Source organism: Chelonoidis abingdonii, chromosome 6 (genome assembly GCF_003597395.2).
Source record: "Chelonoidis abingdonii isolate Lonesome George chromosome 6, CheloAbing_2.0, whole genome shotgun sequence".
In the NCBI taxonomy this organism is placed as follows: Eukaryota; Metazoa; Chordata; order Testudines; family Testudinidae; genus Chelonoidis; species Chelonoidis abingdonii.
Genome location: NC_133774.1, coordinates 90197674 through 90212557, shown reverse-complemented (window position 1 = coordinate 90212557; position 14884 = coordinate 90197674). Strand labels below are relative to the sequence as shown.

At 38.2% G+C, this 14884-nt stretch overlaps 1 protein-coding gene across 1 annotated transcript in view; it reads left to right on the top strand.

Moving 5' to 3' along the window:
* The window catches only part of ERCC6L2 (ERCC excision repair 6 like 2), an 81378-nt gene that overhangs the window by 40883 nt on the left and 25611 nt on the right, over window positions 1-14884 (top strand). The window contains exons 10-13 of the mRNA XM_075067212.1: window positions 142-294; window positions 1876-1956; window positions 4786-6016; window positions 7603-7757. Of these exons, the coding sequence (XP_074923313.1) occupies window positions 142-294; window positions 1876-1956; window positions 4786-6016; window positions 7603-7757 (1620 nt within the window). The remainder of the gene's footprint in view (window positions 1-141; window positions 295-1875; window positions 1957-4785; window positions 6017-7602; window positions 7758-14884) is intronic.

The window sequence follows — 14884 nt, the reverse complement described above, 5'->3', positions numbered from 1 at the left end:
AGGTAAATAAAAACAAAATATCCTTCCTTAGGAATTTCTGCCTCCTTTAACTAAAGATGCATATATACTGTGAATGCCAGGAAATTCTGACATATGATTGGAGCAAATATTTCTGAAATCTCTTGCATTATTCTGTTTTAGCAACTTCATTGTGCAGTAGTTGGAAGTGAAAATGCCAAGCGATATTTTGAGGCAGTGCAAGGATCAAAGGAACATCAAGGAGAGCTTTTTGGGATCCATAACCTCTTCAAGCTTCGAACCCAGGGGTCCTGCCTTACAAAAGACATCCTGGAGGTGTGAAGCTTTCCTTCTGACTTTTGGATATTAGCTTTACATATTTTTTCCTCTTGAAGCATTTTACCATAGATATGAACGTAGTGCCATGCAAAGCAGTATGGTGAAACTTGAAATAACAAATGCCTACGTTGTGCTTTAATTTAAGGCTGTTAGTTTTTCACTTTCTGGCACACCAAAATAATTCCTCCAAAATAAACAAAAATATGGAAAATGTGGTCTTACTAAAACTTGCCAAGAGCTCAACGAAATTCATATCTGTTCCTAATATAAATACTGCAACTGATTTTGTGATACTTCCGCATTTATTCATCTGTATATACAGATGTATTTTATTTATCAGATACAGTATTTGTCCTTTAAATCAAATTTAAAATACTTTTTTACTATGAAGGAAGTGTTCCGATCTTGCTAACCTTCTGTATGATGACTGTTATACATGGATAGACATGTTTTATATCACAGAATTGTTGCATTTGTGTCATATGCATACATTATTTAAAAATACAGCCTTGAAAAAGTTGAGTGGAGCGTTCCATTCTTAAATCTCTGTTTTGGTTGTTCTCAAACACTGTATTGAGCCAAATTCAGAGGGTGGTGTTGAGTGAGGTAAAGTATGCATAACATGCACCTCTTTATGTCCACACTATGTATGTTTTACCAAATAAGATTCTCTGAAACTATTTTTCTTTCTCATATCCGACACCTCCACCCTTATATATCACTCCTCAATCTGGTGGAGGTGGTTAGGAGCTAAGCTGGTGCAAGTCATGCTATGGACTAAAAAGTTAGTGTAGCAAATAAACAAAATCTTTAATATGAAGATGCAAGACTATGTAAGGTAATGTAAGCCACTGTGCACTTTCACACAACTTGTTATACCTGCTTTGGCTTCTTTAATAAGTAAGATTTAAAATTCTTTACCCTTACGTGTGGATAAAGGAGTCTAATTTTATAATATTGGATGCATTGCCTCTGAAGTTGGCCCATTGTGTTAAGAATTCTTTTAAACTGCGGAAGCCAGGACCCCATCACAAGCATTCTTAGTAATTTAACTTTGAAGATAAAGATTCTTAGGCACAGTCTCTGCCAAAGGTGAATGTTTCTAGAAAGTTTATAAACAAAATCTGCCTAGCCATATTTTGGGAAAGATACCTGTTTTGCACTTTGGGATACTTCAACTCAAATCTGTTTTGCTAGGAGAAAAACAATTCTGTCTTGGTATGTGCTTTAAATAGTCTTTAGTGATGAAAATACTGTGTGTCTGAAAAAAAATGTTTTAAAAATTAGTAAAATTTTGAATGTGTGTAGAATCCGCTCAACATGTATAATATGTCAGTTTTCTTACTCGTTAGAGGCCTGATCTAACTGCCATTGAGTCTTTCCATCAACTAAAGTGTGGCAATTTGTTTGGGCCTTAAGTGTGAGTGGCCATTTTACAATTGAAACGTGCACTTCCAGATAAAGACAAAAAAATTAAGCTTTGCCCTGTCTGCCCATCTTACCTTGAAGACCAGACATGCTGCCTTATTGGTAATTTTTATTATAAAGCTTGCCTTGCTTGCATCTTTTCTCTTTTAGAGGGAGGGTCAAGTGGAAGCAGGAGTCAAGACAGCCACTACATGGCTAAAGGAGGAGCCACCATCATGCAGATTAGAAATGGTGAGTTGTCTTTGTGCATGTCTACAACACAGAATGTGAGTGCTCTTTTTTCCTTTCGTTCCAGCTAGTGTGTTGAGCAAACATCTTTTAAAAATATAGTGTCTAGTTATTGTCAAAGATACAGTATGTAAGGAATATTATCAGAAAGAGAGAACATTGCTGCAGCATGATGGTCTTTTACTGCCTTTGGTTAGAATCTGCAACAAGATAATGAATATCAGGCAAACTTCTGTTAATATGTTTAGTCTGTGGTAATGTCCCATCATAAATATCATCATGCTGCTGTGCGTGTATATATTTTTTTGTTAATGGATACTGGTGATGTAGAGGGACAGTTGCTCACTGAGCTATTGTTGAATTGTTGTATTTTGAATGGCTTATTTGGCAAATGGTTTGTTGGACCAGAACCTCAATTGATGTAAGTCGGCCTAGCCCCAGTGACTTTAGTGTCTGTTCACTGAAGCTGAGGAGCTGCCTCCCACTGTACTTTGGACAGAGAATTTGAAGTAAAATTCACTCCTTTGCACAAAGCCCAAATAATTGGTCCTTGGGGGGAGGGGTGTGTGTGTGTGTGTGTGTGTGTGTGTGTCAGAGACTGGGTTGTGCTGTGTGATTAGGCTGGGTGTCAGGCCTCGTAATTAGAACTGAAGTCAGGACAGGGTTACCTGGAAAGAGGCGTGACTGGGGCCAAGGCAGGAACAGGGGTCTGGAACAAGCTGGCACAGAAGCTAACACAGCTGTGAACAAATGCTTTGAGCAGGCCCTGAATGCTACTGCTGGGCTTAAGAGTCAATCTGCTGACTTTTCCAACCACTTGGGTGGTTTGGCCAATCAGAGGCATAACTATTAACTATAGTCAATATGCTGTAGCCTAGTAACTGAGGGTACATCTACACTACGGGATTATTCCGTTTTTACATAAACCGGTTTTGTAAAACAAGTTGTATAAAGTCGAGTGCATGTGGTCACACTAAGCACATTAATTTGGCGGTGTGCGTCCATGGTCCGAGGCTAGTGTCGATTTCTGGAGCATTGCACTGTGGGTAGCTATTCTGTAGCTATCCCGTAGTTCCTGCAGTCTCCTCCGCCCCTTGGAATTCTGGGTTGAGATCCCAGTGCCTGATGGGGCAAAAATCATTGTCGTGGGTGGTTCTGGGTAAATGTCGTCGCTCATTCCTTCCTCCAGGAAAGCAACGGCAGACAATCATTTCGCGCCCTTTTTCCCTGGATTGCCCTGGCAGACGCCATAGTGGCAGGCCAGGAGCCCGTTTGCCTTTTGTCACTGTCACGTACGTATGTGTTATGATGCCGCTGACAGAGGCGTTACTGCAGTGCCTACACGCAGCCATTTCATTGCCTTTGCTTGATAGCAGAGACAGTGATCAGTCATTCTGTAACGCGTTGCCTGTTGCCATTGTAAATTGGCAATTGAGATGAACGGTTATCATGTCGTCTGTACTGGTCTGCTGCTGTACAGGGCCCCGGCTGAGGTTCCGAGGCCCCGGTGTGCAAAGACAAAATGGGAATTGACATCCCCGGTCATTTCCTCCGGGTCATTCAACTCTTATGCCTTGTATTCTATAAATAGTCACCATCTAGAAGTATGGAGCAGTTGTATAGAGAACCAGAGAGCATGGCTGCGCGTGTCCAGATCCCGCAGAAATGATGCAGCTGCATGCCATCTGGGGGATGCCCCTGCAAAACCGCACCATTGCTGCCCTGCTTCCCCAACCCGTGGGCTACTGTTGCAGCTTATCCCCCATTTGTGTTGAGAGTATAAGAATGCAGGAAAGAAACACTGACTTGTTATGTGAGATAAATGGGGGAGGCAGCTCATGCTGCTATTAGTCCAGGCAGACCACTTAAGCGGTGCGGGAGAGAGGAGCCCAGCATCCCACTGCTATGATAGTCCAGGCAGTACAGAATCTTTTCTTTACATATGAAAGGGAGGGGGCTGATGGAGCTCAGCCCCCAGTTGCTATGATGAAGGTGGTTACCAGCCGTTCTGTACCATCTACTGGGAATGACTGGGAATCATTCCTATTTTTACCCAGGTGCCCCTGGCCGGCCTCACCTAGCTAGTAAAACTTTCCTATGCAGATAAGACGGTAATAATTTTCCTTTCTGTAGTTACCTGCCATGTATATTTTGAAATATTTATGTATTTAGTGTACATGTTTTGTTCCTGTTTTCTGAACTACTTTAGTTTTGTACTTGGCTAGATGATGTGTGCTTGGCGACAATAGTCCTTAAGTGATTCTAGAGTAGTTATGTGCGCACAGCTCTTTAAAGCATTATAAATGGGAGCATTGGTTCCCAAATCCTAAAAGGTTGTCCACCCTATTACGTGTTTTCCTTATAAATGATCTGATTATGGAGTGTTTTGGTTTGGACTGTTGAGTTGCTTTTTCAACTTAAACAACTTGAAAGTTGCACCAAAATGAGTTCAAACTGTAAATGTAACAGTATGTTTACTGGACAAATGCAGTTTGTTCCCAAACAAGCAAACAATAAATAGTATTGTTGTTGTCCCAAACATTTAACACAGTTTACCAATATTACTGGGGCGGGGGGAGGGGATGGTGGTGGGAGGGATTGTCATAGTACACATGCTATTATTTGGTTAAATATTGTATTGAATAGATACTTATTTTTATATTGTTTGGGTTTTATAATTTAGTAAAAATCCATTTTCTATATTAGAGAGTCAAAGTTAGACATTGTTGTTCCAAATGTGTATATGTTTTAAATAGCTTTTTTGTTTTGTTGTAATGTTAACTTCTGTGACAGTGATTTTCAGTATCTTTTTTTTTTTTTTTTTTTCCCAAGCATTCAGAGCCAGGTTGTAAAGAAGATAAAGCTCCTCTCAAATCTAGGGAACAACTGGAGAAAGAGGAATTTGATTTTTATAGTGACTTTAGTGATGATGATGAACTTGTGGGAAGCTCAAGAACAAAAAAAAGCAGATTTTGCAATGCAAATGACATGCTAATTTCAAAGAAACAGCTTACCTTAATGCAGTGTGGTTTTCCTAAACTGTTAGAGAGAGAAACTAAAGCTACTGAGGTCATTGATAGTAATGGTGTATCTGATCAAGAAAGCACAGATGCCTTGTCTGTGGGCCAAAGATCAAATGTAGATGTCAAGTGCATTGGTCTTCAGAAAAGTAGAAGCCATAATAGTATTTTGAGACATCGGAGAACCACTGAGTCACCAAATAGAACTGAAAAACAAGATATGCATTGTGTGATTGTAGCCCCAGATTGGCCTGTTTCATCTGACTCTGAGATAAAAAAGGACATTGAAAATAAAAATAAAAATCAGTGCATTTCAAAGGAAATTGGTGTAGTCATGGAGACTGAAGGCAGCTCAGAAGAGAGTGATGATATCATCTTGGCTTCCCAAGTTCCAGCTCACCAAGAAACTGCTCCTGCTAAAAATGTTAAAAGATATGAGGCTGTATCAGAAAAATTGGAAGGGTCAGATGCAGAAAAGACCACTAAATGTACACCTAAGGGAGACGTTTTGGCCTGTAAACAATCTCTGTTCTGTAATACTGAGTCAGTCTTAACCAAAACAAAGTCTTGGAAAAATGCCCAAAAAACCACAACATATGTGAAAGGCACTAGTGACATAAGTGATGAGTCTGATGATCTTGAAATACCCCTGTGGTCCAAATCAAGAAACCAGAAAGTCTTCACTGCTCTTAGGTTGAAACAAAAATGTGACCGAAATAAGGAGTTCTATAACTCTTCCAAAACTGTGCTGCAGGCGAACAAGCCTAACAATAGAGAAAAGGAAACGGATTCACAGAATATAGGTGAATTTTCATCCTCTGAAGATGATTCACCAGTCAAGAAGATTCACTTAAGTAAGCAAAGTCATAAGCACAAAAAACAGAGACGCAGAATTCAGTTTGACCCCAAATCACCCTGCCGTGTTAGAGGTGCCTCAGTTACAGTGTCGACACCCAGTCACTCTCATGTGCACAAGACCTCTGTAAGTAAGAGAGCATGTGTCAATCAAGAAGAAAATGTGGGATCATTGGACAATTTTTTAGGTAATTGTAAAATTGAGGTTTTTTGTTCAGTAATTTAGTGGTACAAATTTAATATGGAGAAGTTTTTTGCAGGTATATTAAAGGTGTCACTATGTCTTTGTTTATATCTGATTTATTAAGAGTTCTTTAATATTGTCCTTCCCTGTTTATAGGCTTTGTTGATTTTACTGATTATTTTTATCCTTGTCTCTTCTGATTTGGTGGGCCACTCTGCAATACAGAGGATGCTGCTTAGTAGCAAAATTTGCTGGGAACCAATCCCATATCATTGACATTAATGATAATGGGATTCAGATTGTTAATGGGATTGGCAACGGCGTGATGCTTTGAGGTTTTTTTTGGCAAAAAGACCCCAGCTATAGGCAGGCAGGTTTGTATGGTTGCATCCTGGGAAGAAAATGCAGGGAAGTACCTTCCCTTGCTGCAGCCTTGCAGATCTGCTTGCTCCTGCAGCCCTGCCCAATGGGGGACCTCTACCGGAGTCCTGGCACTGCAAGCTGGGAGGGGAGGCTGTGGTTGGGCAGCACTGTGGAGTTGGGGGCTGCAGCCTCGATGCCAAGGCTTTCCACAGGGAGTGGGGGGTACTGAGGTCCTGCAGAGCAGCAAGGTACTTCTCACCACTGCTTTCCTCCCCGCAGCCTCCCATACCAGCCCACAAGGAGAGGTACTACGTAGCTCTGCAAGCTCCCAGCACCCCTGTTCTCCTGACACTGTCGTACCCGCAGCTTCCCCTCCCCTCGGAAAGCCCCAGCATCCAAGCTGCAGCCACCATCTCCATTGCTGCCCCAGCCCGTGCAGATTTGAGGAGTACAGCCAGAGAAAGCTCATCCCAGCACTTCCTTCTCTGGCTGCAGCCACACAAACTTGCCTTTCTGATTATTGGCAACTACCAGATAAGGGCAACTTTTTGTTGTCAATCCAGGGATTGGTAATAAGCAGAATCTACTGTATGTATATATTTCTGTTTTGCTAAACATTTGCAATCACTACAAAAAGGTGCATTAATGTATGGTACAATTACATTTTCTAATTTGAGAATGAATAAATCACTTCTCACCATGTTAACTTTTTCCTGTTATCAGTAACTGGTAATATTATCACAGAATATTATTTGAAATATGTACTGTGGTATTGGTAGTGTGTATAATATGGAGGAGTTGGGGCAACTAATCCTTGACTTTGAGCATTCATCTTTTAAAAACGTTGGGTGCCTTGGAGCAAAATTTGTCGTTTCTCGGTATGCAAAAGGAAATTTACTAAAATGGTTGCAGCATTTAAATGGATTTTAGCACAACGGAAGGATTTAAGGACAAAGCCCTAGATTTTTGAAGGTATTTAGGCTCCTAAATCCCTTTTTAAAATGAGACTTAAGTTCCTAAAGAGGTTAGCCATTGCAACACTGAGTGCAGCAGTGCCTAAATACCTTTAAAAATCTGAGCCTAAGTTACAGCTTATCAAAATTTAGAATTTCCATGTTAACTTTATTTTAACTTTTCTTTTAAAATTGCAGTACATATCTATAATAGAGCTGATATATTTTGGAATGGCCAAAAGCGTTTGATTATACCTTTCTTCTCATGTATTAGATGGTGTTCAAGAAGTGGCTTATATTCATTCAAACCAGAATGTGGTTGGATCAAGCAAGGCTGAGAATCAGATGAGTAACTGGGCAGTGAGAGATGTGTTTGAGTTGAAGCAGTTTTCCCAGCTCCCTGCTAATATAGCAGTCTACAGGGCCAAGGTAAAGAGGAGGATTTGGGAAATGTTATTTTGTTCTATTTTTATCCTCTTTATTCTCTTTCTTCAAACTTGGTTTTCTGTTTAATGGCCACCATGAATGATCAAAGCCACTGATGGTGGGAGGAGGAGGAGTTTCAGGTGGAGGCCTAATAAAATAACATACTGCGGCTATTTTTGTATTGGTCAGCCTTGAAAGTGTTGGGAAATGAGTTGAACAGCACCCTCTGCTGGATTCTGTAAGACTGTCTCAGAAGTAATATGCTCATCTGTTTTAGAACAGAGATTGGGTACCTGAAATCTAATCCTGTGCCACATTTTCTGTGGTAACAGGACTTGATTTGGGGCCTGGAATCTTCAGTTTGTCTTTGGTCTAATTAATAAAGTAGCAGGTTGCCAGAAGAGAAGGTTAACCTTCATGATATCCTTCACTAGGGCTGAAAAGTGTTTGACTTTGTAAGTGATTCTAACTAAAATACGAGTTTTCAGAAAGAGCCTGTTATGTCAAAATGTCTACTGTGATTAATTCAACTTCATGAGTCAGTGTAGTCTTCGTTAATGTAAGTTCGAAGTTGAAAATTGAACGCACCTTATTGGGAGCATTTCTAATATCTGTTTAATTTGTAGGGATTACTATGTTTTTATGCTTTACAGCCATGTTAAATTACATTTGGAATAGAGGTAAGCCTGAGCCTAAACTCGGATAAAACTTCAAGTTTATATTTCAAACCTATTCTTTATTGGTTTTAATCTGCAATTCTAAATGCATTCTGATTTGGATCCAGATTTCAGACACTTAACCTGGATGTGAACATTCCCACTTTTTGGTTGGGGGGTTCATGTTTAATTTGGATTTAGATGGACACCATCAATTTATCTATTTGTAAATATTAATCTGACCATTCCCCAGTCATTTTATTCCATACTACAAATATCTGTAATTCCCCTAGACTGATCCCCAGGATGAACCACAAATGTTTATAGCCTAGAGCAAATGCTTTGGGGTACATTCAGTTTAGTCTTCACAGATGTGTTTAACTACCATTAATAAACTAACAAGCATTTAACTCAAGGCAAAAACTCTAGTCTGGATCAACATATATTAGGTCATTCCCATGCATTTCCTCATTAAGAGATGTGCTTCCTGTACTACTGATGAACGGTAATTAATTGTTCTATTAACAAGGAGTGTTGCAGCAATATTATGCTGGGAAGATCCAGCTAAGCTAATCAGCAATAAGTGAGATCTTTTCTGTAGTAAAAGTATTTACATTTGAATCTCTCCCCTAAATAGACTATCAGGTAAAAATACTCAAGAATACCACAAAAAGACCCTAGCCCCTAATAGTCAGGATTGGCAACATGACTAGAATGCAGAATAAATGAAAGAAAAAATTGAGGAGAATACTGGGGCTTAATGACTTTAATGCCAGCAGTATCTCTGATATTAGGCTATAGACGTTTAGAGGCTTTCCTGTTGTCCATATGATTTGTTTCTCATTACATCCAAGTTGAGAATTTTTATGCCCACAGGTGTTACAAATTAATTTCTCTCTGATTAGCATGTCAATCGATACGTTTCAAGGGTATCTGGTTTCTTAAACCAGAAGCAACAGTAACATCAATTAACTTGGAGATCTAAATAGGAAGGAAAACATCAATAATGGTGGGGAAAACTGCCAGTTGACTTCATTTCCTGTTTTTACTCTGACGTAAAGGCATTAATTTAGCAGTAATTGCTAGATGGATGTCTCCTAAAATGTGGAGCTCTGAGTTTCACATGCTCTTCTTAAATCCTTGTAGAAAACTTTGAAAAATGATCTACTTTTAGAAACAACTCTGCTGCTACTTTTTCTGTTTTGACCTTCCCTTGTTTCTTTATTTTTATTTCAAGGACTTCATATGAAAAACAAATTACGGTTGCTCTGGTGTTCATCTGGTGTTGCTATTTATTTTTCAGTTAGTCAGTTTAGGACATTGTCATATTACAGTTAGGTGCCGTGACAAATACTGCAAAGAAAATTGTGAGGAATCAAATGAGGAATAGTCAAGAAAAGAAACATGCAAATTACTCTAGTGTTCTTAAAAACAGGTTGAAGTACTATCAGCCAAACAGAATTCTTAATGAAAACATCTTGTGGAGTCATGGGGAGTTTCAAGTATAATCCTGGCAGAATTTTTTGGTATGCTCATTTTATTCTCATAGTTCTCAAAACAAGGTTAGAAGATTTTGATAGAACAACTGAATGTCCTCAAGAAAGATTTGACTCTGCCCATCAGAAGCACTGCTTGCCATCTGTTTACCAGAAGTTTCCATATGAGTTAATGTTCTCTTCGATTTCTATGTTCACACTCCTTAATCTGATTTTTTTTAATATGGAGATTTTTTCGTGAATTTCTTTTTTGGTATCTCCTGTAGGTCTTAGTCCTTTCAGTTGATGCCTCAACTCATGTACAGCATAGCGTGAAAAAACCTGTAGTGTGTTACATTTTACCTCTGGCCTCTTAAATATCTGTTCTGGTTTGTTTTTTGGTGGGGTAGGGTTTTTTTGTTTTGTTTTTACAGTTTCAGCTTTTTTTTTTTCCCCTAAGCATCTCTGGAGAAGGATTGACCATCAGAATAATCTGATTTTCTTTCCTGTAGCAGATCAGTCTCTTCCTCTGAGCATTAACAAAATATCCCTCCCTATTCCCTTTTCCATGCCAACTTCATGATGTTAAATTAGTGTTTTTTATAATATGAGTGTAATGTTACACTTTCAACTTTATAAAGCTGAAATTTATAAACACGTTATTAGAGCTGATAGAAAATAGAGTTATATCTCTGAAAGAAAGGGATACGGAAATATTAAAAGATGTCTTAAGACACACTAAGGAAATGGCCAACTGCAGTAGGTGAATTTTAGAGCAAGAAATAAAATGGTTGGGGAAAACTAGGCTTGACCGGAGATGTTTCTTTATTTCTGTCACCCTTGAGAAAATTAGATTGAAGATGGGGAAACAGTATATATTATGAATAGGGTTGTCAAGCAATTAAAAAAATTAATTACAGTTAATTGTGTGATTATTCGTGCTGTTAAACAATAATAGAATGCCATTTATTTAAATATTTTTGTAGGTTTTCTACATTTTTCAAATATATTGATTTCAATTATAACACAGAATACAAAGTGTACAGTGCTTACTTTATATATATTTTTGATTACAAATATTTGCACTGTAAAAGCAAAAGAAATAGTGTTTTTCAATCACCTCATACAAGTACTGTAGTGCAATCTCTTTATCATGGAAGTTAAACTTACAAATGTAGAATTATGTACAAAAAAACCTGCATTCAAAAATAAAATAGTGTAAAACTTTAGAGCCTACAGGTTCGATCAGTCCTACTTCTTGTTCAGCTAATCCCTCAGACAAACAAGTTTGTTTACATTTGCAGGAGATAATGCTGCCCGCTTCTTGTTCACAATGTCACCTGAAAGTGAGAACATACGTTCTCGTTGCACTGTTGTAGCCGGCATTGCAAGATATTTACATGCTAGATGCACTAAAGATTCATGCTTCAACCACCATTCTAGGGGACAGGCATCCATGCTGATGACGGTTTCTGCTCAATAGCAATCCGAAGCAGTGAGGACCAAAGCGTGTTCATTTTCACCATCTTGAGTCAGATGCCACCAGCAGAAAGTTGATTTTTCTTTTTTGGTGGTTCGGGTTCTGTAGTTTCTGCATCGGAGTGTTGCTCTTTTAAGTATCAGAGGGGTAGCTGTGTTAGTCTGGATCTGTGAAAGCGGCAAAGAGTTCTGTGGCACTTTGTAGACTAACAAACATATTGGAACGTGAGCTTTCATGGGTGAATATCCACTTCACCCACGAAAGCTCATGCTCCAATATGTTTGTTAGTCCATAAGGTGCCACAGAACTCTTGCTGCTTGCTCCTTTAAGACTCCTGAAAGCATGCTCCTCACCTCATTCTTCTCAGATTTTGGAAGGCATTTCAGATTCTTAAACCTTGGGTCGAGTGCTATCTTTAGTTATCTTTAGAAATCTCACATTGGTACCTTCTTTGCATTTTGTCAGATCTGCAGCGAAAGTGTTCTTAAAATGAATAACGTGCTGAGTCATTTTCTGAGACTACTATAACATGAAATATATGGCAGAACGCGAGTAAAACAGAGCAGAGGGCATACAATTCTCCCCCAAGGAGTTCAGTCACAAATTTAACAGATTATTTTTCTGATGAGCGTTATCAACATGGAAACATGTCCTCTGGAATGTGGCTGAAACATGAAGGGGCATATGAATGTTTAGCATCTCTGGCACGTAAATACTTTGCAGTGCTGGCTACGAAAGCACCACGTGAATGCCTGTTCTCACTTTCAGGTGACATTGTAAATAAGAAGCTGAAGCATTATCTCCCGTAAATGTAAACTTGTTTGTCTTAGCGATTGACTGAACGAGAAGTAGGACTGATTGGACTTGTAGGCTCTAAAGTTTTGCATTGTTTTGTTTTTGAGTGCAGTTATGTAACAAAAAAAAAATTATATTTGTAAGTTATACTTTCACGATAAAGAGATTGCACTACAGTACTTGTATTAGGTGAACTGAAAAATACTGTTTCTTTTGTTGATCATTTTTGCAGTGCAAATATTTATAATCAAAATAATATAAAGTTAGCACTGTACACTTTGTATTCTGTGGTGTAACCGAAATCAATATAGTTGAAAATGTAGAAAAAATCCAAAAATATTTAATAAATTTCAATTGGTATTCTGTTTAACAATGCGATTAAAACGGCAATTAATTGCAATTAATTTTTTGAGTTAATTGTTTGATTTAACTGTGATTAATTAACAGCCATCATCATGAGTCAAGACAATATGCTGTAAGAATATTTACAGTCTGAGTTTTCTTCAGATTATATTATATCATTCTTTGATTAAACCAATATATGAATTATTATATGAATGCTCTATAGCAAGAATTCAGCCAAATGCAAACTGAAAAAATGATAGCTAATATGATAGCTGGATTAACACGACTGCAGCAAAAATCAGTCAACAGAGGAAATAAGAAAAGCTGAGTATACACAGACACTTTTCATTCATGTACTGAGTGTGAATGGGTTTATCAGTCCTGTGTACCTGAGAAGTAAAGAAGGAATTAATGTATACACTAAAAAGCAAAAAGTGTCTCAGCTGGAGTGGATTATAGCAACCATGAAGGCTGTTCCCTTAGTGGAGAGATGGGTAGCTTGGGAGAAGGAGCTGTGCCATGAGCAGCTGGATGGGCTTATGGGCTATCTCACCTGCTCAGGAAGATGAGTTCCTGAATAGTAAATAGATTTGAAAGGGCTTGGTTGTAGCAAACTTGAGTCTTATTATTTGTTTGCGATACACCAAGCTGTTCTTTGTTTTGTCTTGTTTTTTTAAACCTACATTTAATCTGAAAGGGCTTGATTTAGCCTTTTAAAGTGAGCAACTGTACTCAACATTTACAATAATGAATGGCAAACACATATCAAACTACTGAAATTTAGAATCTGTCATAACATTCTTAATATAAAGACTAAAATCTGAAATTAAAAAAAAAAACGGCTTGAAGCTTTGAGTCCTCTATCCCAATTTTAAAAGTAATAGTGTATATTTAATTGTATTAGTTCTAACTGTCCTAAACAAGAAATAGAGAATAAACTCTATGCATATTTGCAATGAATATACTTTATCCAACGTTTCTTTGTATAAATATAAATCTTTAAAGCCAAAATAAATCCTGTCTCTTGGAAACTAAGGTCATAGAAGGCATACTATTTTGAAGGTCTTTTGGACAGAGTAATAGTAGAGTCCAACAAAATTCTAGTAATCAGATACAGGCAGGAAGGACTTTGGACTGTATAACACACGGTGGATCTCTTATTGACCATTCCAAAATTGAAAGCCTAGAAGAGAGCAGATGCTCCAGAGTCTGAGCATGAGTCAAAACAGGTAGAAGAAGCAGGAGGCAAGATGGTAATAATCAGTCCTGCAACCCTTGGAAATGAAGTAGATGCTCTCAGTGCTCCTTGATGTGGTACAAAATTATGTTAATTTTTGGATTACTGCAAGAAAACAACAGTAAGTGTTTCTTTGATCATAGGTAGATTACACCCTAGGCATTACTAAAGATTCTGTTAGCCAGCTTTTACCATCCCTCACACTCTGCTGCAAGTCTGAGAAGATTGGGAGAAGTACACATCAGCTCACAGTGGTTATGGGGACCTGTCAAAGTAGCAAAAGGAATTTAGTATAAACAGACATTGAAGCTCAAGGTGATGAGGATCTGTATTAGCACATGCTGCCATCTGAAAATATCTTCCAGTAATCTCAGTTGAAGTAACAGTAGCCTACAGAAACAAACAAGATTGGACCAGAAATCTGCAGCTATTAGAGGTTGTGTGGTGTTTCCAATAGATAGACTGTTTGGTTTTTTTTTTGTTATTTATGACCTTTGTACACCAGGGAACCATCATAAATAAACTACCTAAGCATATAGCAGCTCACCCTTGAAATGTAATCAAGGAGGTACAGTGGTCTCCCTTAAAAACTGCAGTTTTGCTTTAAATAATATGGTTACTCGAATATTTATAGTTTTGCTTAAACTGCTTTATATCTGCTACAAGTAGTATCTAGTATAAAATACATACGGAAATAAAAGTATTTACTAAAGAATTGTTGGCAATTAAAATATGTCCTTCTGTATAACAGAGGAAACTCAGCAGCCTGAGATAATCTACAGTGTATCTATTAACAGCAAACCAGAATGTCAAAAGAAGGATGTACATCTCAAAGAGAAAAGACTTAAGGACAGCAGAGATGCCTTCTCATAAAGCGGGCAAAAGCAGATGTTAACTGTTCCTATGGATTCAGCTAATCTGGATGACCTAGCTCAAGGGGAAATTTCAGTTTAGGCATTAATAACTCCAAATTAGCAAAGGAGGGCATGATTCTCCTAAGTGGAGATGGTAGTAGTGCAGCGGATCATGCTGGAGATCAAAAGATACTATTGATGGTATAATATGGACTAGTGATGCATGTCAAGCCCAGCCTGTTAAACTTAAAAGCGTAAGTATTTGAAAGATGAAGTTGAAGGAAAAGG